The sequence below is a fragment of the Pocillopora verrucosa genome, chromosome 4 (assembly GCF_036669915.1).
Source record: "Pocillopora verrucosa isolate sample1 chromosome 4, ASM3666991v2, whole genome shotgun sequence".
NCBI lineage: Eukaryota > Metazoa > Cnidaria > Anthozoa > Scleractinia > Pocilloporidae > Pocillopora > Pocillopora verrucosa.
The window spans coordinates 10710120-10736415 of NC_089315.1; the positions used below are offsets into that span (position 1 = coordinate 10710120).

At 38.1% G+C, this 26296-nt stretch overlaps 2 protein-coding genes across 3 annotated transcripts; both read right to left on the bottom strand.

Annotated features, from left to right (window-relative positions):
- Nucleotides 1–2138: 2138 nt before the first annotated feature.
- LOC131782635 (uncharacterized) lies at nucleotides 2139–14593 on the bottom strand. 2 transcript variants are annotated; one of them, XM_059099376.2, is made up of 13 exons: nucleotides 14454–14593; nucleotides 9677–9794; nucleotides 9150–9281; nucleotides 8434–8644; nucleotides 7448–7589; nucleotides 6489–6656; nucleotides 5870–6047; nucleotides 5092–5138; nucleotides 4735–4894; nucleotides 4304–4384; nucleotides 3517–3611; nucleotides 3215–3281; nucleotides 2139–2535 (listed from the first exon to the last, which is right to left on the bottom strand). In XM_059099376.2, exons 1-13 carry the CDS (start codon nucleotides 14471–14473, stop codon nucleotides 2407–2409), a joined length of 1548 nt encoding a protein of 515 aa, XP_058955359.1. In that variant the 5' UTR covers nucleotides 14474–14593; the 3' UTR covers nucleotides 2139–2406. The 2 variants fall into 2 exon arrangements, with proteins under 2 accessions (XP_058955359.1, XP_058955360.1); XM_059099377.2 differs by lacking the exon at nucleotides 14454–14593 and adding an exon at nucleotides 11958–12145.
- Nucleotides 14594–16859: 2266 nt separating this feature from the next.
- LOC131782640 (palmitoyltransferase ZDHHC12-A-like) lies at nucleotides 16860–23481 on the bottom strand. Its single transcript, XM_059099383.2, has 4 exons — nucleotides 23380–23481; nucleotides 23134–23288; nucleotides 19268–19560; nucleotides 16860–18940 (listed from the first exon to the last, which is right to left on the bottom strand). Exons 1-4 carry the CDS (start codon nucleotides 23474–23476, stop codon nucleotides 18628–18630), a joined length of 858 nt encoding a protein of 285 aa, XP_058955366.2. The 5' UTR covers nucleotides 23477–23481; the 3' UTR covers nucleotides 16860–18627.
- Nucleotides 23482–26296: the final 2815 nt, after the last annotated feature.

The following is a 26296-nucleotide window of genomic DNA, read 5'->3' on the forward strand; positions in this document are numbered from 1 at the left end:
TGATAATCAATTACAACATACTTCCTCATTCATATATTTATCTTTCACATCCTAATCTATTTATTCGTGTTATTCGTGTACATTCGGCTTCTGTTATTTTCGGTGTAATCCACAGGTTTTGAATATTAAGTAATATATCAATTACAAGAAGCCTGGGAAAAAACTAAAGAATAAATATGGCTGATTTCCAAAAGATGACTGAACACTTTCTAAGAGAAACTTGGCGAGATGAAGATCTCCGGAATGGTCAGGGTTTGAATTTGATATCTATCGAATAAAAAAACGAAAAACAATTGAAGAATCTTACTTGGATTAGTTTATGCAAAGAGGGTGAGTTACTAGTTTTCTTAACTTCTGAATTTCCTCCATGTGTTTCAGGAAGTTTCTTATTGGCACTCTATTCTAGGTATTGTCAAAGAATATATCAAAATGATTGTGACCATGTGGTATTCTTGAGCTGTTGCTTTGAATCGAAATTTCCTGAATTCGTTTTAGCTTTTGTGGACTTCCAAAGATGACAAAACTACATTTCGATAAGTTAAGAATAAAGGGATTTCTGGAGAACCTTTCTGACACTGATCCCAAGTCATCATTGATATGTTGTTCAAGGTGACTAAGGTTTTTGGATGAGTAATAAATCTCAGTATCGTCGGCGTACAGAATAATAACATTTTGGCAGCTGACAGTCTGGGAGATCATTTATATGAATTAAAAAGAGTTGTGGTCCCAGGAAGAGGTACCCCAAGGGGGACTTCAGTAGCTACAGACTGATCATCTCCGACTGATGTGATTTTTGACCTGTTTGTGAGATGAGATCTAAACCATGGGAAGTGGCATATTCGTTTGCTTCTGAAGTAGGTAATGATCAACCGTGATGCTTGGCTCAGATAATTCCAGGAAAACAGCGCCTGTAAATTGGCACTCGCTCAGTGGTAAGTTGACCTTTGTCATGTTTGGCTGCTTTGATTCATTTGGACTTGGTTTGGTGACGTTAAAGTAAAAAGCACTCTTTGACTTCCGTTACCTTTCTAATTGTCGTCAAGCGTAAACAAAGTTATTGCTGGAGATCTTTGACTCATAGCAAACGAGAGTTTGTCGGTTTGAACAATACCAAAGTAGAAAACTCTTCATTAGTGCAGCTTTTAATTGAGTCTCGAAGGCAATTCTTGATTGCTTTGGTTTTGCATAACTTCGCTCTGTGAATGATCCAGAAAACTCGCACCACTGTCTCAACTGGTCGGATTCAAAACTTACACAATTCGTTATTTGGTCACTCGCGTTTTCCCAAATGTTTTATGCAGTTTGCCTGTCCTTGTTTGAGTTGTCATGGGCTAACGAAGATGTCGAGCGTAGCTCTGACTGGCTGTTGTGATTTACTTTGGTTTTGCTTTTTTGAAACTCAACTGAAAACTGTTCTAACCTGTTATTATTTTTCACAACATACTTTTCAAGAAATTAACCTGAATAAAAGATCACAAATCTGGAGACAGAGATGTACCAGATATGTGGTATTTAGTATCTACATAACAAGTGCGTAACTCATGACAAATTTTGTTTAAATGACGTAAATTAACCCTTTTACTCCCAAGATCTGATTGTTAGTTCTCCCCTCTAGCTGCTACCCATTTCTTTGTAAATTAGTTATGAGAACTTGGTGCTAGATCAAAATAGCAGCTTCTATTCTCATCACCTGTTAGCTGATAAATGTATGGATATTATAGGGAGAAGTTTCATGTTGATCACTTCTGGGAGTTAAAGGGTTAAAGGCGTAATGAAAGCATGAAAACATACAAGACGGAGTTGAATAGCAGACGAAGGTTGGCTGAACCAACAATAGAAAAACTATTCTGTTTATCTTTTGAAGTAAATTTTATAAAATTCCCTACCATAAATTTATTTGTTTCAATAAGTAGAAATCTAGACTACTGAGATTATTCTGATGGGAATTGATACGAAAATATACGCGTTAGCAAGTCGTTGAATTAGTAAATATCACTAAATATAATTACCATTCAAGAACCCACACTTTCCCCAGGCCAGAAGAGTCAGAGCCAAAATTCAATGTATAAGCTTAATGCTTACTACATGTACCACGAATAGACTTTCTTAACCAACGGTGACGACTTATCCTTTACAACTTCAATTAACGGTCTTACTTTATTGACGCATGCTTCCCCACAATCTCCTCTATAAAAATTCCTTGATAGGCTCTCTGTCCAAGCAACTTTCTTACACGTTAACAAATTACAATGGAGGGTGGTAAAAACGTGCTCTTTGTCTCCCTTTGGGGTTAAGTCTCAGAAAGCAGGGATGGTTTTAGTTTAACTTCCAAGTTAAATGTCCTGTGCTGTGCGCGATATCAAGACAACAACTACCAAAATAACTTGAAACATTCCAATTGTCTTGTCAAAGTGGGCAGTTTCCTTGTGCGTCGGGTTCTTCCACAGGACACTCACAGTCGCCGGCGGGACCATCGTTCAAATCTTCATCGCTGCTGCTGCTACTGTCAGGTTGATCAGGCAGCAGCAACTCTTCCTGGAAATTAAAAACAATAACAATTTTAAAAAGTGGTTCTACGGCGTTGTTGAGCTTTCAACTTCAATTTTTTTAGTGAGTGTCAAAAGTAATCTGGGATGGCTTTGTTTTTACTTCTCTTCGCTCTAGGATTGGTCTAAACACTCGCGCCAACTTTTTTTAAACCTACCAGATTCAAACTACAACTAGCAGCGACTTGACCACATGCATTTCCTCACGTTTCATACAGTCTTCATGCCTTTACTTTAAGATCTCACTGGCTCCAAGTGATATTTCAGATTGACTTACGTCCTTGCTTTGGTTTAGTTCTTGAGATACTCGGATCAATGTCAATATGTGAACAACTGCGCACCTACCCCTTCCCTAACCCATTATTAACCCTAACTTATTATCAGTTGACTGTTGTTGGGTTAGAGGAAGGTAGGTGCGCAGTTGCTAAGATACCAACAGTTCACCAAATACTTAATCGTAAAGCGTTACAATCTGTTCCATTCCTAACTCCCCTAGTCAATATTTGGAGTATTCGTGCCTCTTGGTATTTGTTTTTCAAAAGAAAGAGATTTATTTCTCATCCGGCTTCTCTAGTATGCCTCCCTCACAATTAAAAAAACTCGAAATATCGCGAATCAAGTCCTGTACAAACAGATTGCAAGCGTATGACGAATTAAACTGTTAATACCTTGTCTCTAGTATACTTGAAATATTTTAGTCGGATGGGCTCATCTGGATTTCCATAACGAAGGAGTCTGAAAAAAAGCCCAAATGATAAAGCTACTGACAAAGCACTTTGTTGCAAATAAACCAGCAAAATTTAAAAGGAAAGAAGCAAATTAATTAATCTTCCAGATAAAAAAATCCGGTACGCCCCAAATTTTTCATGTTAACTCTCAACTGATAATTTCTAAATTACTTTCTATTTCTAATTCTGTTTACTTCAAAATACTAAGTCACACAAACATTTCAAGATGAAGAAACTCTTACGATTTGTCGGTCCAGAATGGTTTTTCTTCCAAACTCCAGTCGCAGAACATGATCAAGTACAAAACGAAACACTTGAGCGTCACGTATCCAACGTTCTAAAAGAAATCAAGACGTGTAAGTAATGGTCTAAATCATCAAGAGAATTTTCTGCATCTAATGCTGAAATAGCATTCTCTAGTCTCTCAAGGTACACTGAGAAGTGAACCGTGAAAAAAAACAAAAACAAAAAAAAAACAAAACCATTGTCGAACCCACTTCGTATCAAATAATTTAACCCTTTAACTCCCATGAGTGACCAAGACAGAATTTCTCCCTACAATGTCGATACAACTGAACTAACATTATGAGAACTGTATGGTTGACAATAACGAGAATTACAAATGTGATCTGGGAGTTAGAGAGGTTAATCGAATGTGACTGAGATGTAATTAGTCAAACAAGACAGGAGCGCGTTTTCATTGAATGTTGTAAAACCTTAACAAAAGTAATCCAAACTGTTCATCGCAATAAGGGAAGATATCTCAAGGAACGACTCAAGTTCCAGAGCAAAGACTAATCCCGCATTGCTTTCGACACTCAGTTGAAGAGTGTTTGTATGTCATCCCAAGTACTAATAGGGAGATCTTAAGAGGATAACCAAAGTACTGGTGTCAATGACGGAGAAACATCAGCTTTCAAGTAATAAGTACATTTGTCATTCTGGCCGGCAGTCAACACAAACTACAGCTAGTTCCATGCAACATCACACTTCCTAGAAATATTAGATAATTGGAATCAAGTGACTTACCGTCCCTGTGCACTTATGGTTTTCAGGGGAGGGTGGGTCAGACAATGGACCGTGGGTACAGATCAGCTTGGACTTAAGACCCTAAAACAAAGCACATATCTATTGAAGCCCTAGAACAAATATTGAGCCACCTAATCTGAACACTATGTTGTTTTACTGTGTTGCATTTTGGTGAAAAAGAAGCATTTTCATCTGTTTATGCAACAACCGACGAAGGGAGTCTGTACATTACGAGCCGGAAGCTAGCGATTTACGAGCATTTCAGGTGTTTTTTCCCAAAGTCTCAAGAGGGTCATCGTGGCAAGAATAAGGTAGGGTCGTGAGAAGCTTTTCGCTTTGCTTTCACCATCCGGCGCTGCCCATTTATCAGCTGAAAGCCTGAAACATGCTAACTGCTCACTAAATAGAGGATTATTCCTTAGCACACTTACCTTGACGTTAAACCTGCTGGGATCAAACTCGTTTACACTCTTGCAGCCAGAAATACCAAAAACCTTGGGATCTCTTTGAGCCAGATGACAATTTCCTACAACTTTTTGCCCCTTGTCAATTTTGTAAACACCAGAAGAAGACTTGACGAAGAATGCTCTCCTGAAAATGGTAGACAAATAGAAAAGGTATTGAGATATGTTAGTTGGCATGCCAGTCAGAGAAAGAGATCATATGACGATACCAGTTAAAGAGCGGGTGAATATGGCTGCTGGTAAGACCGGAAAGGTTTGTGCGTTATATTTGGTTAAATGTTTTCGATCATTGCTGGAGTTCATAGGTGTAGGAGTAAAGCTTACCTGGCGACTCCAAAATACAACGCCACTGGTGGATACATCCTGAGAATCTGGAAGAAAAAAGGAAATATAACTAAACGAAAAGCCGAGGCAATGGGAAATTTGTTGAAAAAACAAACAAACAACTAAAACAGTTATAAGAAAACGACAACAACAAGTCGTATGAAACACTAAGAATTAAACGAGGGCTGACGAAAACTATCCTCCTGTTACAAGAAACATTTTTCGGTAAACTGAAAGGGTTCCTCAAGAAAAAGCACTTTTTTTTCCATACAAACTATTACGTTTTCCTCGGGTAATAGGACAACGTTCCCATTGGCCTTTTTCATTCTGATAGTAACTTCCCCTTTACATATCTGCAAAATAGCCTCTTGGTATAGTCAAGGGCAAAATGGCAGGTAGACTAAAATTCGAACGTTCAGCGCACCAAAACACCTTGACTATGAATCGCCAAAACAATAAAGCTGGAAATTTTTTTCTCCTCTTTTTGGTTCTCAAGGAAAAGGAAAGAAGCACATCATTTAAAATGCCAGTTCCCTTGAAAGATGTTGCAAAGTAGAGCTACCTACAGTACAGCGTAGTTACTATTGGAAGTCTGATGGTCGGTAAAACCGAAATAGACCTTTTGCAGCAGTCGCTCTGTAGATGAGAGCAGACGAGGTCAATATTTCAAGCTGCTAGTAATTACAACGCGTTTCAAAGGTTAGCGTAATATTTAAGAACGTGGCAAACCACATACGTCTCTTCGACTGGGTACAGCGATTATTCCAGAAACATTTACCTCGCAAACTAAATTATCTAACTTCTTCATCTTATGGAGTGTTTTAAGATTCAGTCCTATGGGTCCCAGGCATTCTCGGATCTCCTTCTTCAGTTCATTTCGTTCCTCACAGGACATGATGGACAAGCGCGCAGCTCCTGACCGCATAGCTGCTCCTGTGCCAGGGGCGGCATTAAAGCTGCAAAGACATTGCAAGTAATTTAAGTAATTTGAAGCGCTTCTCGATCGTGTGTCGTAAATACTGCAGCCTATCAGGGCAAACAGAAATTTTGCCAAGAGGGATTACTCCCTACCATAATTGCTGTGGCTGCCAATGTTAGGCCAATGTTGGGCTTTACCAACTGAAGCTGCTTCACTGTAATCTAGTTTACCATTCCCATCGTTCTTTTTTATTAATCAAGTGAGAACTAACTCTTCCGATCAAGTAATTAGGTTACCATATTGAATGGGTAGGCGCAAATGACCACTTCACTACCACCTCCCCAGTACATTTCTTTATTCCCTCCAACCTAGGCTTTACGCGCTCTCATCATCCAACATGGCAGGTTCAACACTCGAAATATTTCTGCTATGTAGGCTAGCTATAGAGTCGCTTCATAACAAGGAAGTAACAACTTACTTCAACATCCACAGAATCTCCAACACCGCCTCATCCTCTGTCAGACCGTGATTAGCTGCCTCCTTTAAGACTGGATCAATATCAGGAGCATTTGCTATGGCGTCTTTCAAGTGGTTGAATGCGTGAAGGGCTTTCTTGTATTTCCCAGATGGTTTCCCGAAGCACGTCCTGTAAACATGTTTACATTTCAATTTACATTATTTCTTAATAACTCTTTACGGTGGCCAATTTACGTTATCAGCTCAGTTGATAATACTTAATTACCCTGGTATACTCTCCTACCGTCGCAGCACCACAGCTTCTTCACAAACTTACCCCCTTCAGTCAGTCAGTCAGTCCCCTGAACGAGGCTATTTGTCTTTCATGAAACTGTCATGCTGCGTCAGCGGGAATTGTGAGAAACTAGGTTGATTTGCAAGTAAACTGCAGTTATTAAAGGTTGATAAAGTTAGAAGGCCAGTCATTATCAGTCATTCACCTCCAATAAAAATGTAGTTAACGTTTTCCCTCCACACCTCCACAATCGAGGACTGTAAAATTATTAGTGTATTGTAGAACGGGAGGTTGGCGGGGGAGGGGGGGGGGGGTTTCCATTGAAGGGGATCCTAAAGTAGCACTAGCACTAGCACTAGCACTAGCACACTACTGGTATTTGAAGAGCATCTCGGGCCAGTGTTTTTTCTACTTTTTTTCCTTGATGAAGAAGGGTGCGGGGGGCGGGGGGGGGGGGGGGGTTGAATGCAAGCTAGGACTCCCTTTACTTGTAGCTAGGCCATTGCAGTAATTGTTATGGCATGTGTAATAATAGACCTGTGTTTCAAACAGAACAGGCTAAGTTCATCGAAATAGTGAACGCGGTTCGACGTCACAAATATCACATTCAGAAACGCATCTCCACTGAGGGCTAAAAAAAAATTGATCACTCGCTTCAATCGAAAATTTGTTTCAAGGCTTCTTACTTCTCCTCTTTAAGAACTTCAAATCTCCACTGCAAAAAGCTGTGTCCACTCAGTCGTATCCCAAGCATACTTTCACTCAGCACGTCCATGGAAAGGTGAAGAATTCTTTCCTCCCATTCCTCCTGACTTGGATTTCCCATACCTGAAAGGAAATTAAATTATGAAATTACGAAATTACGAAAAAAAATTGAAAATTTAGCTCGTGCAGTGATATATTCAAACACGTTTTGCAGCTTATTCTAATTAGATAAGGTGGCAACACTAGCAGATTCAGAAAGATAAGAAAATATATCTTTGCAATCAAGTAAAGATGGTATACTGCATCGTGGTGGTTATGTTTGGAAGTTGGCGGCATATTCTATCTCTCGATTGAATTGTGAGCAAGTCATGTACCGTGAGCAATGTAATGTAAGATATCCTGAGGAGGGGGAGTTTGGAGGATTTTTGGTGTCTCGATAAAATTTACCTGACCCCCACCCCCCTCCCCCCCCACTGGCAGTTAGTTGGAAATTAATTTTCTATTGTCCCCCCTTTACACTGATCCCCGACTGATCCCCTCTCCGTTCCCCCTGAAAATCATGTGATCACCCCAAAATCAACACCCCCTTCGTGATAAATAACGACTGGTCCCTAAGAACGAATTAAAGAGGACGCTCCAGATAACGCTCTAAGGGTATTTCGACCGAGTGTATAAGTAGCTGGATTGCATTGGTTTGTATCTCTACGTCCTATGATTGGTCAATAAAACTTCCGCTACCCTGTAAATCAGTTACACGAAAGACGTACACCAACTTGGTGACTTGGTCGTTCACATTCTGAAGCACTCAAGGCCGTGTGCACAAATTTACTCAAGGTGCTCATTGGCTCTTTGAAATTCTCAGCTTTGTTCGAATTGGCCTTTGTGATTATTTTGGTTTTTGCTTAACCTCTCTTTTCTGACTCAAGCTCCTTTCCCCTGGGAGTGTCAGAAATACATTTGTTCTTACCCTCTTTGAAATTCCATTTTATCAAATGTTCCGGCATAATGTCCATGATGTTGGGTATGAGTCTCCCCATTCGCAGCATATTTTGTGAAACTGCGATCAGAAATCCCTTCTGTTGACTGTGTCGTTCGCCGTTAGAAAACATGGAAGGTACATGGTCCCCCAAAAGGCTTTGATTAAAACGGAAATTTCCAAATCCAGGTTCTTTTTCTACCTAGAGAAGAAAATTGACACAAAAAAAATATTGTCTTCAACTTGGGGAAACCCAACTGTTGCGCCTCGAGAGAAAAGTCACATTTAAATCCTAGAGGTTCAGTTCGATTTCTTTCGAATATTCCTCTGACTGTCTATATCATCTACATATCAATAGATTTTTAACTAGCAGCATCAAGCCCATTGAGGCAAATGGTACAGATAAGCAGAATTGCCTCTGCAGTCTCGGGTAATCTTCTTTCAAATGTCAGGTAATTGTTTGTTATTCAGTAATACATCATTTCGCCCACCGTTAACCAAACGTTTTGACGTGAATTCAACGAATGGAAGAACACGACGTCGAAGATGAGGAACAAAAGGAGACAAGAAAGCCATCTTGCTAGGGGGACACCTTTGAAGAAAGAGTAGAAGCGTTTTTCCCCCTGCATTTAAACGTCAACTACAAAAATTTGGAAACTGTGACTCAGTCACAAAATCGCTGTGTTACGAATAACAAAGTCTCTCACCAATTTTTGGTTGAACAAGCACTGTATTCCTTCATGATCCGTTAGGGCCACGAAAGGTGCACCAAAGAAACTGCATTTGAAGACGCAGCTGTGAAGGCTCTCCATGCGTCTCTGGAAGAAATGATGTCCTTTCTGCCAAAAAAAAAAAAAAACCCAGAACTCAAGTCATTCAGGATCCAATTGGAAAAATTTAAGTCGCTGCTTTATGAGAACGGGCGTTTCCCTTGCCGCGATACGATAAAGCTGCGGTATCTTATCTGTACCTCGACTGGAAATCGCACTTTATTTTTTCTGAAACCTAGTTTTAATTGAAAATTGTCAGGGCTCATGCGATAAATATAATTGATTCACAAATTGAACCTCATGACCTATCTCTCAAAGTTAGCTTCGAAAGCTACTCTGTGTGAGTTCGCTCTTTTCACGCGCAATCATAAGTCGTAATTCGAGACAATAGTCGATAGTTTGCGTTCCTGCCAGAATTACTAAATCCCCTGCACGACCTATTGATTATTCTACTAACAACCTACCGTTGCCAACTCAACGATTTGTGGTACTCTGCCACTGAAGGATCCTGGGATGGGTAGCGGGCTAGGCTCGCCATCATCTTGGTCATCATCTTTTTGGTAAGCGTACAGCACCCGCTGACTGCAAGTATAGAAGCATGTAAATCATTAGAAGTACATTAGAACTCCGTAACACCCTTACACTTCCAGGAGAGGCCACGAGTGATTTCTGCCTTCAACGTAAATAAATTGTGAAGCAGAGAAGAAGTTAGATTTAAACCTAAATCCTCAGGCCTAAAATTATAAGCAATGTATGACAAACACTGGGCAGATATTGTATCTACTGAGATGTATTGGAACTATTGAGATCAAACGGGCGGGAGAGGTTTAAAATTACAAATCAGGCTAAAATGCGAAAAATAAATCAAATAATTCGTCTCAATGTCACCGATGTTAAGGAAGTCAAGGAAATTTTAAAACATTACTACGTCAGGCCAAGACCATCACCATCTGCAATCACCCTCATCCCCAACAATATTTGCGTCACTCCAATCATTCCGTGTACTTGGCCAGTTTCATCGTTGGCCGACAGATCGAAACGAAGTAAGAAATATCTCGATTTTCATACTAATGTGAGTACAGTTCTTAACAAGTTGCACTCAGGCTGTGCTGGTCAAGACTCTCGATTATGATCGATCAGTAATCATCATGCGAGCACAATCTCTTCAATTACAATTCAAATTACTTTCCATCCTTTTTCCTAATATTCATCTGGGAATATCGAATGCTCTCTAAATCTACTCGCAAGGCAATTTCATCCACGACATCTTTGGTTTCTAGGTTACCGTGATATTGCACACGACACCCATGCCGATTCCTACATAAGTGCTAAACCGCGGAAATGAAAATAGTATCTTTTCAGGATTTCGTTAGTTTTGATTTTACTTCCTACGTCTTATATTATTTCAATGAAAGCGAAAGGCCCCCTTACCGCAAGACAAAATCATTAACGATATGAAGCGTTACTATGATGTTATTCTGAAAACGTTTCCTGCTCATGGGAAAGTAAATGACTCTCAAGGATTTTTACTCGTTTGATGGAAGGATTGTGGGACCAAAAGAGGGGCCGTTTTAAGACCAAAACTAAAATTTCACCCTTGGCGTTTTTCCATTCGTCACTGAAAGGTGCAAAATCCATTCGAGTATTCAGTTGGTGTCGATAAATGTGAAGTCAATTGTCAAACAAGTTATTAACAAATCAAACTAATTAGTAATTACCCACTGAGCGATTAGCATACGAGTCAACTCTGCAAAAGCGCGCTTTATCTTTCCCTTCTTGCGTCTTAGGCCGTAATCAACAAGAGAAGGTAATCAGAGGTAACTTGAAGCTCAGCTTAACAATCAAACATTTCTGTAAACGTGACAAAGAACCTACTAAAAACTCCCGCCGCAAGAGGTCACGCAAAACATGGAACGAAACCGACAATACAAACCATGACACAACGCCGATAGCTTTGACTCGAGGTCATTCACTTTCTGTTCGACCTTACTAGAGGCAAAAGTTCGCGGAATAAAGCGTCTTCCATGTAGATACTGTCCACATTACCAAAAGATTCCATGTAGTTTGTGCTAAACCTCGTATGCTTCATATGACGGTGCTTTGCATTTCCTTTCGCCCAGGCATTTTTGACAGAATTAATAGCTATGACATTTGAAAATTGTCAAGTCCCTAACAAGAGTAAACATTTATTACAAACGCGCAATCGCTATTGCTGAGTTTGCTCTGAACAGTTTTTTAATTTATATCGAGGTTTGAACACGGGTCCGCTCGCCAATTTTCAAAACTTCCTATCACGTTTGATCTTACAATATTGATGAGACCAACTGATTTTCTCACTCGTTTTCTTTAAGATCGCAATTGCGTTTTCAAAGTCTCTAGTTCTCAGAAAAACACTTCAATAACAGATAAATAATCTCCAAAGTGTGGTTAAAATTTGTTTTGAAATCTCTCACTGTGACTTAATTTGCGGACTGATTTGATATCGAATAGCTCGCTCTGCGAATAACTGAATCAATACACTAACATCTGATCGGTTCGTTACTTGTTTACAAGCAGTTTCGACTGTAAAAAACAAAGAAAAAGAACAATTCAGCATCTAGCCGATTAAAGTACAGCTGTGTAATTGCAGTTGAGGAGATGAAGGCATCCGCAATAGACGTTGTTTTGATCGCGTAGTTACCAGTGATGTAGAGGGCCGATAGTGTGATGGCATGAATAAAATCACGCCAAGAAACTATCTCTTACCTTGAAAGCCCGCGTTGGAGCCACTTACCCCTAGTAGGGGCAGGGCTTACCTTTCCTCGTGACTTATCCAATCTGACTGATTATTCTAGTACCATAAAAAAGCTGTAACTGTTGTTGTTGAAACGTGATGCCACCGGGCGTAACAAACTCAAGCGAAGCTGCGGTGACTCGATTAACTAACTACTTATGCATGAATCTCGTACGCGCAACGTGATCTTACGTATTTACAATGACGTCAGTGAGGGTGGGCAGTCTTTTGTAAATTAGCGGGTTGTTGCTTAACTGAGCGTTAAATTTATTTGCGCTTTTCCAAATTGCCTCGATTATTGCCATGGATCTTTCATTGTTTATTTGCTTTGCGTGGGGTAATTTGGCACTTGTTTCCTTACAATTGACCGCAAGTGTTATGTTTATCTGCTTCTTTTCTGCATCTGCCGCGAACTGCTTTTAAATCAGAGATCAGTAATCGAATGGCAGTTTCCGAGAAAGACGAATCACTGAATAAGTGCAGCAGTCCTATAAAATTTTGCGTCGTTCTGCTATATTTATTTACCCCTACCCCTCTCTATGCGGGTTTAGACGTCAAGTTACATTTCTCTTAGTTTTTAAAGTTGCCTCATCATAACCTCGATCGATGGGATCAAGTTTAGTGGCAAAATGCCCATTAGATAAAAGAGGGAAAAGTTTTCAGTTGAGACTCAAATAGGCTCTCGAATATTCTTGTTTCAAATTTCATGACGGCATTGACAGATAAATATGGTTTTATAATGCTCTTATCATCGTATATCTTAACACTTGAGTGGCACTTTTGCATACATACCTCAACTGGTAGAGAGTGCTTATCATTTTTAGATCAAGTAGCAGGAATTTTATATAGACCGTTTTTATCACCAGCTGTCAATATATTTTTTTTAATACCGACAGTAAAATGGATTGCTTTTGTTGGTTGAGGATATTGCTTATTGGTTGTCGGTGAGTACAGTTTTATACGGCATTTCACGAATTTCAGCTCAACTCATGTGATCCGAGGGCTACTGTTTAGTCAGATGACTCTTAAGAGCCTCTTCGAATGATGAGAAGTTCGAGAAGTTATTTTTTATTCTCTTTCTTATAGTGACGAGACATATTATGAGTTCTTTCTTTTCTTTTACTTTATTTCATTTCAATTTTAGCTTTGAGGCAAAAATAAAAAAAAAAACACTCTAGTGACCTTGGTACTAGCAGAAAAAAGGGAAGCACTCTTCTTGAATACTGCACATTTTTGCATCTTTTCTTAATCAAATGGGATTGGAACAAATTTATACACTGGTTCTCGTAATGTAAAGCTTACAAACACTGACTTAAGGCCTATTTACACGGCACGACTTTGTCGCATGCGACAAGCTTACGACAGGCCTACGACATGACTTAAGAGTCGTAAGCGAGTTGTAGGTTTGATTTACACGAAACAATTCGTGTCGTAAGCCTGTCGTAAGCTTGTCGCATGCGACAAAGTCGTACCGTGTAAATAGGCCCTTAGGGCTTCGAGAAGGCTAGAAATAGATAAATAGATATTATGCTGTTTTGATAGCATAGAAACTGATGTTTCACTCTTTCAAGCAGCTAGCTTCTAAGAAACCTAACCTCACTTTCAGTCAGCGAGCTTGCACGTCTGAGATGCAACGGAAATAGGATTGCCCCGGACTTCTGAAGTTAGCAAACGGTCTCTGTTTAACTTATGCTTATCACACAGAGTCTAATACGCTGGGACTAGGGTGATTGAACAAAAGTGCATCAAGTTTTTTCCATAGATACTATTCGATGGCAAAGTGTCCTGGCTATCGGCCGAGTAAGAGAACGCTTTTTATTGTGAAGTTATATTTACTTGACTTCGTTTGGCTTTCGTAAACTATTGAGAGCTAGTTACCCGGATTTACTTTACAAGTTGATGACAGAAAGATTTGGCATTTTTTACAGTTCCGGTTGAAATTGCACGTAGCATACTTTTGTAAGAAAATTATGGGAGATATGTTATACTTTCGTAGATATGTTTAATATAATCCTAAAATTAACTACTCAGAAGTGTTTTAAGAAGCTTTCCTTCATAGTCAGTGGATGTATCAGGTAGAAAGAGTTTAAAGAAGCTCCATATATTAATCATTTAAGCCGGTATTGTTTTTAATTCTTAGTGCCCTGGGGACTGCAAATTTAAATACTGGCGTATTTTTGTATTCATGAACACAAGGAATGCAGATCAACGCAAAAAAAGAAATAGTCAGACAATAAGTAATTAAGATGCCAAACTTCGAGGAGATTGATTGAAAATTGATCTTACTTTAGACAAGCGCAAGTTTGGAAGTAAAATCACAGACAGGGTATCTCGACTTGGATGAAAGAAACCTCTGACCCTGCCCTACAAGACAACTCAAATTAAACGGATGCCGCGGTATCGTTGTAGCTAAGCTCGAAGCGAAAATAATAAACGACGTATGTTATTAAATGAACGAAATTGCCAACCTCTCTCCAGGAGCTTCCATATTGTAAATCTTACTCGATTTAGTCTGACCCAGTTTGTTCTCTGGTTATCGTTACAGCTGCACCGTAAGTTTATGTATCATCAAATTGGAATTGACGTCCAGTTGAACGATGAATAACCACAGTGCAACCACAATGACCCCGGAGGGAGGTGATTGGGAGGTGATTGGGCTCGCTCTTGATTAGCCTGTATGCTTCACTGGTCACAGTCAGACTCAAGCCCAGTGCGGCCGCCTGCAACAGCAGTACGGCCCAAATTTATTTGTTTTGTTTGTAAACGTCGTAAACATTGACCCTTTATAATATGTTTTCAGGTGGCGCGCTCTATTGAAGGACACGGAGAGAGAGGGCGAGAAGCGGGGAGGAGTGGGTGGGGGGAGGTAAACTTGATAACGAGCTGCTGTTAGAGTCGAATAATTTGAAGCTTTGAGTAAGGACTAGACTCGAAAGAACGGAAGAATATACCTACAGCGTGAGACAGGAGGGAGATTTGTTATAAACTTATTAAAAGACAAATATTATACATTGATTTTCTTTCATCCTTACTGCTTTCAATCGAGGCAGAAGGGCTAGCTTTGGTGACTAATAGGAAAGTTGAAGTTCTCTGGACGCGGTTGGTTTATCGAAGGACAGGGCTCACCCAGGAGTGACAGGAGTGTTTACGGTCGACAATTAAAGCTAGTTTCGTCAACATGTTGAGACTTGGTTAAGGCACCGATTGTGAAACTCCTGAAAATGGAAAAGACAGAAAGTGGTCATCGAAGTGGAAAATTTTTTAAATTAAAGCGAAATGGAAAGAGTCTGACGCTCGCGTTCACAAAATTTCGCGTTCTATGTTCTATCCACTCAGGGAACGTGGGTGGATGATAGCTCAGCAACGTAGTAGTCTAAGCGATGGTTTTCGGTTCGGAGTAACCCGGCTTCGATTCGAGACTACCTAAGCATCTTCTACCGCTAGTTAAAACCCCCACAGATGCTTACCGTGAAATAATCTTTTCGACAGTTTAAAATAATTCGGCTTTAAAGTTAGAGATTTAATATTTTCCTCAGTGGCTGTCGTTTAACTCTGATTAGCGGGCTGGGTAGCCCCTTTTTATATGGAGGTTATTGTTAGCTTTGCCAGGAAAGTTCTGACAATCCCTGTGACTGTAGCAATGTTATAGCCGTGTGGTTAAACTCAGGTCTCCCCTAGAAAAAGTTACCTAGGGACATGAGCTACCTTTTTCAATCTACACTTCAAGAGCGTAAACGAAGAAAGCTATCTAATGCTAGTTACGAAATCCACCGTACAACAAAGTTTGAGAGGCCTCCCACGCAGCTGTATTGATTTTTGACCAGTCACGAAAACGGAAAGCTTCATTCGCGTGTATTCCCCTGCCTTTGTTCAAATGACTATTTGGCTTCATTTAGCGTAACAAGTGGAAAGGGCGTTGAGTTCCAAAGAGAATAATTTGTGTTCAGTACTTCCGTTCTCAGATTACGCAAATGTGATTATTTCATATTGCCGTTTTGTAGACTGACAGAGTAAATTCCCTGAAAATATCGGCTGATGGTCGGCGTCGAGGCACGAATTCAAAGCAAAACCTAACCGAAGGAACGATACCGTCTGCTACAGAGGATTTGCGCTGAATGAACCGGCTGATGGGTTGTGCCAAAACATTTGATCTCAGAATTGAGAGAGCTCTCGTGTTTTTTCAGCTCTATAGGTGTTACACAAAGGTGCTGAATGGATAACTGGTCTTCTTTGACTGGGAAGGCATCTGCTAACCAGCTACAGCACAACCTGTGATGGGACGTTCTTTTTTTTTTTCGGGCGCCGAAAAATTAACAGCGTAAGAGTGGGCGGTGACTGTAGCGCTGCTACGCTTTGATGCACCCCACCAAAAGAAAAAAAATCATCGAAGGACACCTGGAAAAAATTTTCTCAAAAGACGTGTAAGCAGTCCTGGCATAGATATTTTACACTGAAATAGGTGAGGGTTGATTTAAAACTTTCACCATACCGGGAATTTTTGGGTCCCTCTCCTCTAGAACAGCGTGTGGATTCTATTCATTTGCTAACCTCAATGAGGAAGACACAGGAGACGGGGCCTACATAACGGCCGAAAAAGCCCTCAACCTCTTATAAGTCAGTATAGCGCTCTTCTAGATGAGCCACCTCAGCAGAAGTTACAATGAGGCACATGTAGCCTGCGCGCGAAGCAAACACTTGATGCCCGGCGAGGGCGATGTTTCATGCAGCAAGATCAAGCAATTAACAGATAATAAAACACCGAAAAAAACCTTGAGAGCTAACCACCTTAACACACCCTTAAAAAATTTAGCGATCAGGTTCACTAGGAAACGGAACTTTGATGTAAATGTTGCACAACACATATAGTCAACAAGCATTGTTCACGGCGTATATTATTAGGACTATCATTCGCAATATTAACTTGTTTCACTTATAAGCAACATATTCCCAAGTACAATTACTTTCGAGACATTTGTTTCACCCGTTTTCGTGTCAATAACTTATAACAGCCATCCACAGCCGAACTTTCTAGCAAGAACCATTTAATATTGAGCCTTCATTTCCCAAAAGAGAAATAACTGGTCAAACACTATCAATGTCTCATACTGTTGCTTAGCAACATAATTAACCCTTAACATCTAAAGATCTAATCTTTGGTAATTCTCCCTTTTAGAAGCTGATCATTTCCCCACAAGTACGTCAGGAGAATTAAGTGTTATATCAACAAGCAATAACATTCTTTTCACTCTTCAACTGGAATGATATTCATGTGAAAATTACTTGTGAAAGTTGAAGGTTTAACTGAATCTTGACTTTGCTAGCACCTGACCCTTAATCTCCAATAATCTGAATATCAATTCTTCACACAATCTGAGTTAAAAATTTTAGCTGCAAGAATTTGGTTTTTATTCAAACAATCTCCCCTACTCGATATTTCTCTTTTTTCTTATCACCTTTCTGCATGATAATATATATTAAATATTACGAGGAGAAATTCCTTTTTGGTCACTACTAGAAGTGAAAGGGTGAGGTAAGTCAATTTCAAAGTAACTCTTTGCTCTGATATAACCGTCATTTCATGAGCAATCTACAAAAGTGTTGAGCTCTTACAACCCTCTAATAACAGATACATGTATCACTCTCAATAAAAATGAGCAGTACAGAAAATACCTGTGAATATAAACCTATGGGACTTTATCATACAAATGAACATCTTTGGACAAAACCTTCAGTGTAACATAGATGACATAGAAAATTTTTCTGACACTGCATATTTTCTGAAACTGTCTATTAAAGAAATCAAATATTGTCACAAGTGAATATCATAATAATAAAGCAAAAACATGAATAGAGCGAAATATTGGTGTACGAAAATAAACTCTATCTTAATTATAGCTTTATGGTTGTGGACAGATATGGCAAAATGTTAACATCCAAGTCCCAGTAATTAATTCTTAATTCTTTCTTGTAGTGACTATACACTTTTTAGTGACAGAGATTGATTAGAGGATTTGGTGTTCTTACAAATGAATATTAGCCTCTCTTTCTGATAAGTCTGTTCATTACAATCACTTCTTCACTATATATCATATTAAAATTACTAAGATGCATTTTGATCACTTCTGTTAGTATTAGTAAGGGTATACATGAGTATCACTTCAGGGATTCCAAATCAAATGTCTAAAAACACCATTTGAAAAGCTAAAATCATGAAGTGATTGCCAGAAGTAAAAACCAGAAAAAAAAAAAGCAAAAAGAGGGGAAACACCAAAAAGAAAAATTTTGTGCCAAATTATGCAATCCTCCATGCAGATGTTTGTCACAGTTCACCTTAAGGCCATAAACATTTAGAAGTGAAAATGTTGCAGCTTGGCACAGTATTTCACAACCAAACACATCATCACATTAACACCTATAGCCACAAATTTAGATGCAAATTGTCTTCTGCTAGCCATGGAAACCATGGTTGCACCTTTGAGGGCTGTTTTAAAATTATTTGTACAACTTCTACATGTGGCCTATAATAATGTGGAATTAGAAAGGAAGGAAAATAATGGGTAAAAATAAAGCTGGCAAAAATAAAAATTCCTAATTTAGATTAGCGTAAATTGAAAAAATTTATTTTTTGACATTAATTAGACTCTAAGCCCAGCGATCTCTCTGCCGCAGCAGTACTTCCCATTTCTGCACTCGGCATCTACACAAGAAGCTGTACACGTTACAAAATACTCCTTGATCAAATGGATTCACGTCTTCACTGAGGGTCTTCAGGTATGAAATTCTTGAGCGAGACATATACTCCCAGGTTGTCTGAGCAGTCACCATCAAATAGGAATGGCAGCAGAATAAAAGAAAAACTACAATAAAAGTAAGACCCAGCACAAACATTGCAAAAATCAGGAAACCATTTGCAAGGAACCAGGCCAACCACTCTTTCTTGTACATAAAAGCATACCTAGGAAGAAAAACAATCAAGAGTTTTTAGTGCATCTGTTATCTATTTATACAATCATAAAGAGCCCAACTAGGTGATTTTACTGTGTCTGACTCTAATTGTCTTAAACCACTCCAAACTATGTCTTTTACTTTTCATTTCCTTCAGACTTTATCCATCATACTTCTTCTCCGACAAATTGTGAAAACTTGTTTGAATACCTTATAGAAAACCCTAAAGATAAATGGTGAAGCTCAACCACTGCTGGCTTATAATCATAGTGACTGCCCCGTTTATAGTCATTTTAAGCCAGTCATTTTGAAAAGAATAAAAAGTAGTAATTCTTACCAGGTTATTTCAGTGGCCCATGCAATTAGCACACATTGAGTCAAAAGAAAGCACCAAAAAAATCTGTGATTTCTTTCCCCAACACAATTTCCAAGCCAGGGACAGTGATGATCATATCTCCGCACACAACGGCCACAGTCCTCACAGTGTTTGGCTCGCAGTGGCTGTAATATGGCACAGTATCCACAGCGCCGCAATCTAGCACCACCAAAGGAAGGAGTGGCTAAAATTTTACAGGATTCTTCATTGCCTTCTTCTCCATCTGACTGGCTCTCTGATTCATGTTCTGCTTTCTAAGTGATAAATTGTAAAACTATTAAACAGGGTATATCCAAGAGTCATTGGGTAACAGTATAAACTCCATTGTTATCAATGCAAGAGCATCCTTGACTCCAATCATCATCATCAAAATGGATCCTTAGTACAAGGACCAATCAAATGGTAAAATTCAAGATTCATTGAGTGCCTCTCTTAGAAAAAAAAAGACAGTCAAAGACTGCATGTGGTTACTGATGTAGCACAATGTTTATGGCATTGAAAAGAACTAGAGGTGAATTGTGAATTTTCATATAATTATCTAAAATCTTCAAGAACTAGAGGTTGTATCACAATGTCAGGTTGTGTAGCAGAATATTTGTCTCACATGCAAAAGAGTAAACCTGCCACATCCCACATATTTATGAGTACCCTGTCCCACAAGAGTAAGATCATTCAAGAATATATTGTCTAACAGACATTCAAGCAATACTTAAATGGTAACAAATAATAATAATAATAATAATAATAGAAATAATGATACTGATTACAATTGTAATAATTATAGTAATAATTTAGAGGGGCTAACTCGAACGCCTCATGGTTCCCATATCCTCTGGGCTCCAAGAATGACTACCTAAGTATGCTTCTTTTAATTTTGCCTGCTAATTATAGATAATTTCTCATTTTATTCCAATTCCATTTTTTATAACTTTTGTTTCATAAAGAAAAAGCATCAGCAATTTAGTATATTCTGTCATTCTGAGTCTTAAGATATTCTGCCATCCAGCCATCCACTGTTTTTACTTTCCATTATTCTGTTGAATAACCCTAGGAATCGTATTTTGCAGCTTGTTCACTTAACAAATTTAGTGGCTATTTTTGACATAAGTTGCTGATTCAAATGGTAAAATGCTTTTTTTTCAATGGAGACAATTTTTCTTCAAAGTTTCTCTGATGGGCAGATCACATCTATTGAGATATTTCTGCAAGGAAAAGTTTTGATTTAATTATGTACTTCCAAAGGGTCTTAATATTAGCAGGCAAGTCAAGAATTTAAAGAGAGCAAAAAAACTTAAGTCTGTAATACATGTTTTGACAGAAAATTCTGTCATCTTCAGTTAATTAATGTACATTTAGCATTGGAAGTTGTATAGTAAGTAGAAAAAAGCTAATAATGATAAATAATGATAACAAGAAAAGAGGTAAAGCATGAAAGTGTGAGAATTAAAAGGATGGTTTTAGATTTACATGGTGTAATTGTTAATTCAAGGATGGTTTTTCTCTTTGAATATGAATAGCCTCTTTTATCTTGAGTTGAAAACTGGTAGAGGCATGATCCAAAACATGGAAGCTATCTGCTGAACACAAAGCTTTGTGTTGGTGGATGCCACTGTGGAATTAGTGTAAAATGTTGATCATCTTTTGTTGTGTCACAGCAAGAACTAAAAAGATTAAATCTTCAGATCTGCATAATTTGCTGATTTAAACAGTAAAATGCTCTATCTTCAAAGAAAAAACTTTTCCTCTTAGTTTCATGGTGTGCCAATATTGGAAATATCTTGATAGATGTGATTAATCACATCTATCAAGATATTTCTGCAAGGAAAACTTTTGTTTTAAATAGCATGCAATTCAGAAATAATTGTGACATGTTTTTAATTATTGTCCCTTGCTGTCTACCATAGAGTCACATAATGTGCTAGTGGCTTCATGCCAGAAATCACAAAAGGAGAGAACTCAACTGTGTGTTTAGTGCACATGTAGAACTACTAAGAAACTTCAGAACTAACAATAAGTAGCTACAGTAAACATTGGGTCAAAACTGAGTTGGGATCACATTTGTATACTACTAGGTAATAACATGATTGTGAGTGCAATCTTGTATTAATGAGCACAACAAAATTTTCCAAAGATAACAAAATTGCACTAGCCCAATTAACGCAAGAGCAATTCAAGTGCAGTTGTAGTCTTTCAAAAATTTACAAGTTCTTAAGACACCAAAATGCAACAGGAATCATTTTATTACTTGATAACAATGTACATGAAAAAACATCATGGAGAGTCAAGATAAACAAAATTTGAAAGTGTTTGCAAGCTATTTGTAATTTACACTCATGTTACAATTTTGCACTTGTGTTACATGAGAATGTACTCATTTTCAACCAATCAAATACATGTAATTTTTTCATGTACATTATTACTATTGTTACACTTTTTCATTCACTGATCTCCACAACATATGTGGCTTCGCCTCCTTAAGGAGACAGTAGCCACAAAATTGAAAGAGTCCTGATGAAATTGTGTAAATCTGAAACAGAATCAAGTGAAACAAACATGCATGGACAAAGTGATTACAAGAAAATATCAATGGTAAATCAACAATATTCAATTGTAGAGAAATAATGGTGGGGTGAATTTAACAAAAACACACAGACTCAAGAACAATCAAACATGTGTAGTCTGCTCTATGTGGCTAATAAGCCTCCTAAAGAGGTGTTTCTTAATTCCGAGTTAAATGATGAAGTTCTAATGTCACACCACAATCACAAACATCATCAACATCATCATTTATCTAATAAAAACAGCATTTGCAACAACTACTTAACAAAGTCAAAACTCTAGAGAGATCCAGACACCTTGAGGGCAAATTAGATAGAAATAGTACAGATAGTAAGTTTTGAGCTTGGTGAAGAATTAAGAAAGAAGTTTTTTTTGTCTTGCAAAAAAACATCTTTCTTAAGAGCAAATTACTTTTTATCCCTTACAATACCAAGATCTCATAAGTAATTCTCTTTATTGACTATCATGCACTTCTTCTAAAAACAAATCAAAAATAGAAGAACCTTCTTGTACATGTTGTAGTTCAATTTTACCCCTAGTTCAAATTTTCTTTTCTTTTGTTTTTGGGTATTGTAATGTATGATAATGAGTTTAAAACAAAGGAAAATAAAATTTGAACTACGAATAAAATTGAACCACAACATACACGATGAAATATCAAACATTTGATTGATTGATCTCATTTTAGTTCCATTTTGTTAATTATGATGCTGTGTAAAATAACTTCGGAAGTGTAAGCCTTGTACTAAAAAGAAGCATGCATTCATTGGATAGCTGAAAAGGGGCAATCTTATGAACAGTGTAAGGCCATTTGGGGATGAACAGAGATACAGGATGTATATTGTATCTTCCCACAAGAAAACATTCGGCGTAATCATAGAGAAAACGTTTATTTAATGAGATTTCCAAGAAGTTTTAATTATCAACGACTTGTTGAAAATAACATCTATATTCATTATGTCGGTTTCTATTTTCATACTTTTCTTCCCAATGATTTAGTTTGGTAAATGTAAGTATTTATGTTGACGTTTTCTCATCCGATAGTGATTTTTTCCGCAATTAGTTTCCAATCACGAAGTTAGACTCATCCACTCGATGAGAGACAGACCATACCTACTTAACAACAGGGAAATACTAATTAATAAATATACAATTCGAGCAAATAGCGAATAAAGATTTGTGTATTCAATAGCGATAGAACTGCCTGTGTTTACTTTCGATTCCTGTGTATTTTGTCTTGATTGAGCACGTACATAGCGAGATCTCACCTCAAAAGAAACCATTATACTTTTTTCGTCACTTATTTCAGCAAAACCAGGATCCATGCAGCTTGCAACAAAGTAGAAAATGAAACCGATGAAACAAAGCGACATGAACGCTGCGACATACAACCAGTTCCCATCAAAACAAGCTCTTCTAAGTTCTGAAAAAAATATGACGGCAAATTTACATAATACACCAAAATACGTGTGGAAATGTCTACGCTAGTTATAGAGAGCATCAACCTTGGTTACCTGTATCTTTAAGCACTAGAATAAGGACAATCCCGGTTGTTAGAGACACGTGAAATACCCGGGAAAGTATCCTTTCATGACAATTCTTCGCCTCCATCTTGGAATTATTTTGAAATTTAAGTACATGTATCGCGGGCTCATATCATTCTCTCGCCTGATGTAGTGGCCCGATCGCACTTCGAACAGTGATCAAGGAAGTCCGTAAACAACTGAAATTTGGTACTTTTTACATGGAACATAGCACCGTAGTGTGTTGTAACGGTGCCTCTCTAATATATAAGTTAACTTAAATAATATAAGTTAACTTAAATAATATAAGTTAACTTAAATAATATAAGTTAACTTAAATAATATAAGTTAACTTAAATAATATAAGTTAACTTAAAAAGCAAATATAGAGGAAAAAAGAAGGATACTAATGCGATATTTTTCGTTGGACCATATCCCCAGGGGTGCTCGTGCCTGATTCATAATTCACGACCAGTCGAAATGTTATTGGAGATCTTCCTATTAAAGGTGTCTACACACATTGAATTACAATTTTATTTTCCTTCCAGCCGATGCTTTTTGAGAACTTTTGTAGTTTACGAGTGAAAAAGGAAAACAGTTCTTGATCTCATAAGAAAAATGACATGATAAAAAATGCAAAGGAACTTAATTAATGGTATTCTATTAGGAAAAAAAATCGGCTTTGGGTCTTTCGTAAAAGACGATAATCGAAATAAGCAATTCACGATTTCCAAAAACTTTAATAAAAGAAGTTTTCTTGTAGCATATCGCTTAATAAACTTAGCAAAAAAGGAACCAAGGTAAGAACAACATTACACCGCTACGCACTGGCAAGGAACAAGTGTGAATCTGATCGGATCGATGAAATAGATAAAATTTCTCCAGTTCCGGATTGATGGGCGGAAGATATTGACTTAACATTGATAACAGCGGCATTTCTCAAGAGGAAGTTGTTAGTTCAGTAGTTGATATCTCGTAAAAATTGTTTAAGAAAGCTTCGTTATTCTGTCCGGTATAATTGGGTTCAGTTCTATTCTTTCTTTCACGATGCTACGTTAAGTTCTGTCAGATTTCATCCGGGATTCCTCGATACTTATCTGCAATAGAGAGATACAATTCATCCAGTCATATTTAAAAAAAAAATGGATAGGGAGGGAGAAGTAGGAACTACTTTCCGCGGATTCACCACTATGTTTAAGTGGTTAAATGGGTAAATTACCCGGTCTTGAAATTCCAAAGTAAATGCATCGGTTAACGAAGCCGGATGACAACGGTTTTAATGTCTGCATTTCAGTACCAATGAAGTATGTACAATTTGTCTCACAGCAGGGTATACGTAAGGCATAATCTACACTTCAACATTTATAAAAGTGTCCAGTTTAACTTAATTTAATCGCAGTCCATTCATCATGGCCCGGATGGCTGTTTTCTCTCCACATTCACAACAGTAATATGTTCCTTACCCTGATATATTTCCCATCCTTCCCGCACGCCTTCTTGAACCGGAAAAGGTAACTCCTCAATAGAACCAAAAATAGTTAACAAAAAATTCAAGTAAGAACGCTTGATCCAAAAGCTCAGGAATGTCAAGCAAACTGATAGAAAAATAACCATTCCGATAGCCATCTCGCTTTGATCCAACACAGAAACTGACTATTAGAGCAAGGCAAATGGAACAAATAACGTGTGCAAATGCTTCTGTAGGTATTTCTACTGCCAGCCATTATGAGGAACTTGAACAACCGTCTAGAACAATGTGGGTCAATTTACAGTCAGTAAACCCGGCACTCAATCTGCCATTACTTTTAGGGTTTAAATTTCTCTCGTCGGAGGGCTGCGGTGGGACAGGTCTAGACCTATGTAAGCTTTTTACTTTAGCTATTTAAACTGGCACGTGCATGCCGTTTTTGTCGAAAGTCAACTTGACATGATTGTGGGTAATGGACCTAATTTGATCATCCTTACAATAACTATCGCTATCTGATTAGTTGATTGTATTTGAACTTCGTCCAAGTAAGTAGTATAAGTCAGTCTAATTCACTAAACCGTATCTGCGGAAGCTCTTATTAAGTCAGTGTGTACATTCTCAGTGTGAACTTCGAATTTGTGTAAACTCATGGAAGCAACTTGATAATGCCATCATTTGAGAAACGTTTTCGTTAAAAATTTGAAGAAGGGCCTGTATTGAAATATGATGAAAATCTGTCAGGATCGCCATCTTCGATTCTTCACTAGCAGTTCTTCAGTTCTTCTTTACAATCAGTAAAGCGCCCAATTTGCCAATACTTTCAGAGTTTAAATTCCTCGCCGGAGGGTTGCGGTGAGACAGGTCGGGACCTTTTTTGCTATTTTAAAACTGGCACGTGCCGTTTTTGTTGAAAGTCAACTTGACGTGAATATAGGTAATGGACCTAATTTGATAAAGATCATCCTCACAATAACCATTAATATCTGATCGGTTGGTTGTTTTTGAACTTCGTCTAAGTGAGTAGTGTAAGTCAGTCTAATTCACTTAACCGTATTTGCGAAAGCTCTTATTAAGTCAGTGTGTACATTCCCAATGTGTGAACTTCGAATTTGTGTAAACTCATTATGCTTATATTTGATTATCTTATTTCTAACAGTCTGTTTTGCTGGGCGGCGATGCGTACCGGCGTGAAGGAAGAATCTTCATAATTCAGATTACGCCTGCTAACTTCTGTTCTAAACCAAACCAAAAACTGACTAAAATTGCATTTCCTTTTGAGTTCATGAACAACATTACACAGCTACGCATTGGCAAAGAACAATTAGAAGACACTGATCGAATCGATGAAATAGAAGAAATTTCTCCAGTTCAGATCGATGTCGGAGCGGCAGATATTCACTCAACTGTGATAACCAGTAACATTTCTCAAGAGGAAGTGTT

Excerpts from the sequence above, each read along its gene's own strand:
- LOC131782635 (XM_059099376.2), bottom strand. The coding sequence starts at position 14,473 with ATGGAAGCTCCTGGAGAGAG. Across the intron at positions 9,795-14,453 it reads ATGGAAGCTCCTGGAGAGAG|TCAGCGGGTGCTGTACGCTT; the intron begins GTTGGCAATTTC and ends CTATACTTGCAG. Across the intron at positions 6,657-7,447 it reads GAAGTTCTTAAAGAGGAGAA|GACGTGCTTCGGGAAACCAT; the intron begins GTAAGAAGCCTT and ends ACATGTTTACAG.
- LOC131782640 (XM_059099383.2), bottom strand. The coding sequence starts at position 23,476 with ATGGAGGCGAAGAATTGTCATGAAAGGATACTTTCCCGGGTATTTCAC. Across the intron at positions 23,289-23,379 it reads TCTAGTGCTTAAAGATACAG|AACTTAGAAGAGCTTGTTTT; the intron begins GTAACCAAGGTT and ends TATTTTTTTCAG. Across the intron at positions 19,561-23,133 it reads GTATAATGGTTTCTTTTGAG|AAAGCAGAACATGAATCAGA; the intron begins GTGAGATCTCGC and ends TTTATCACTTAG.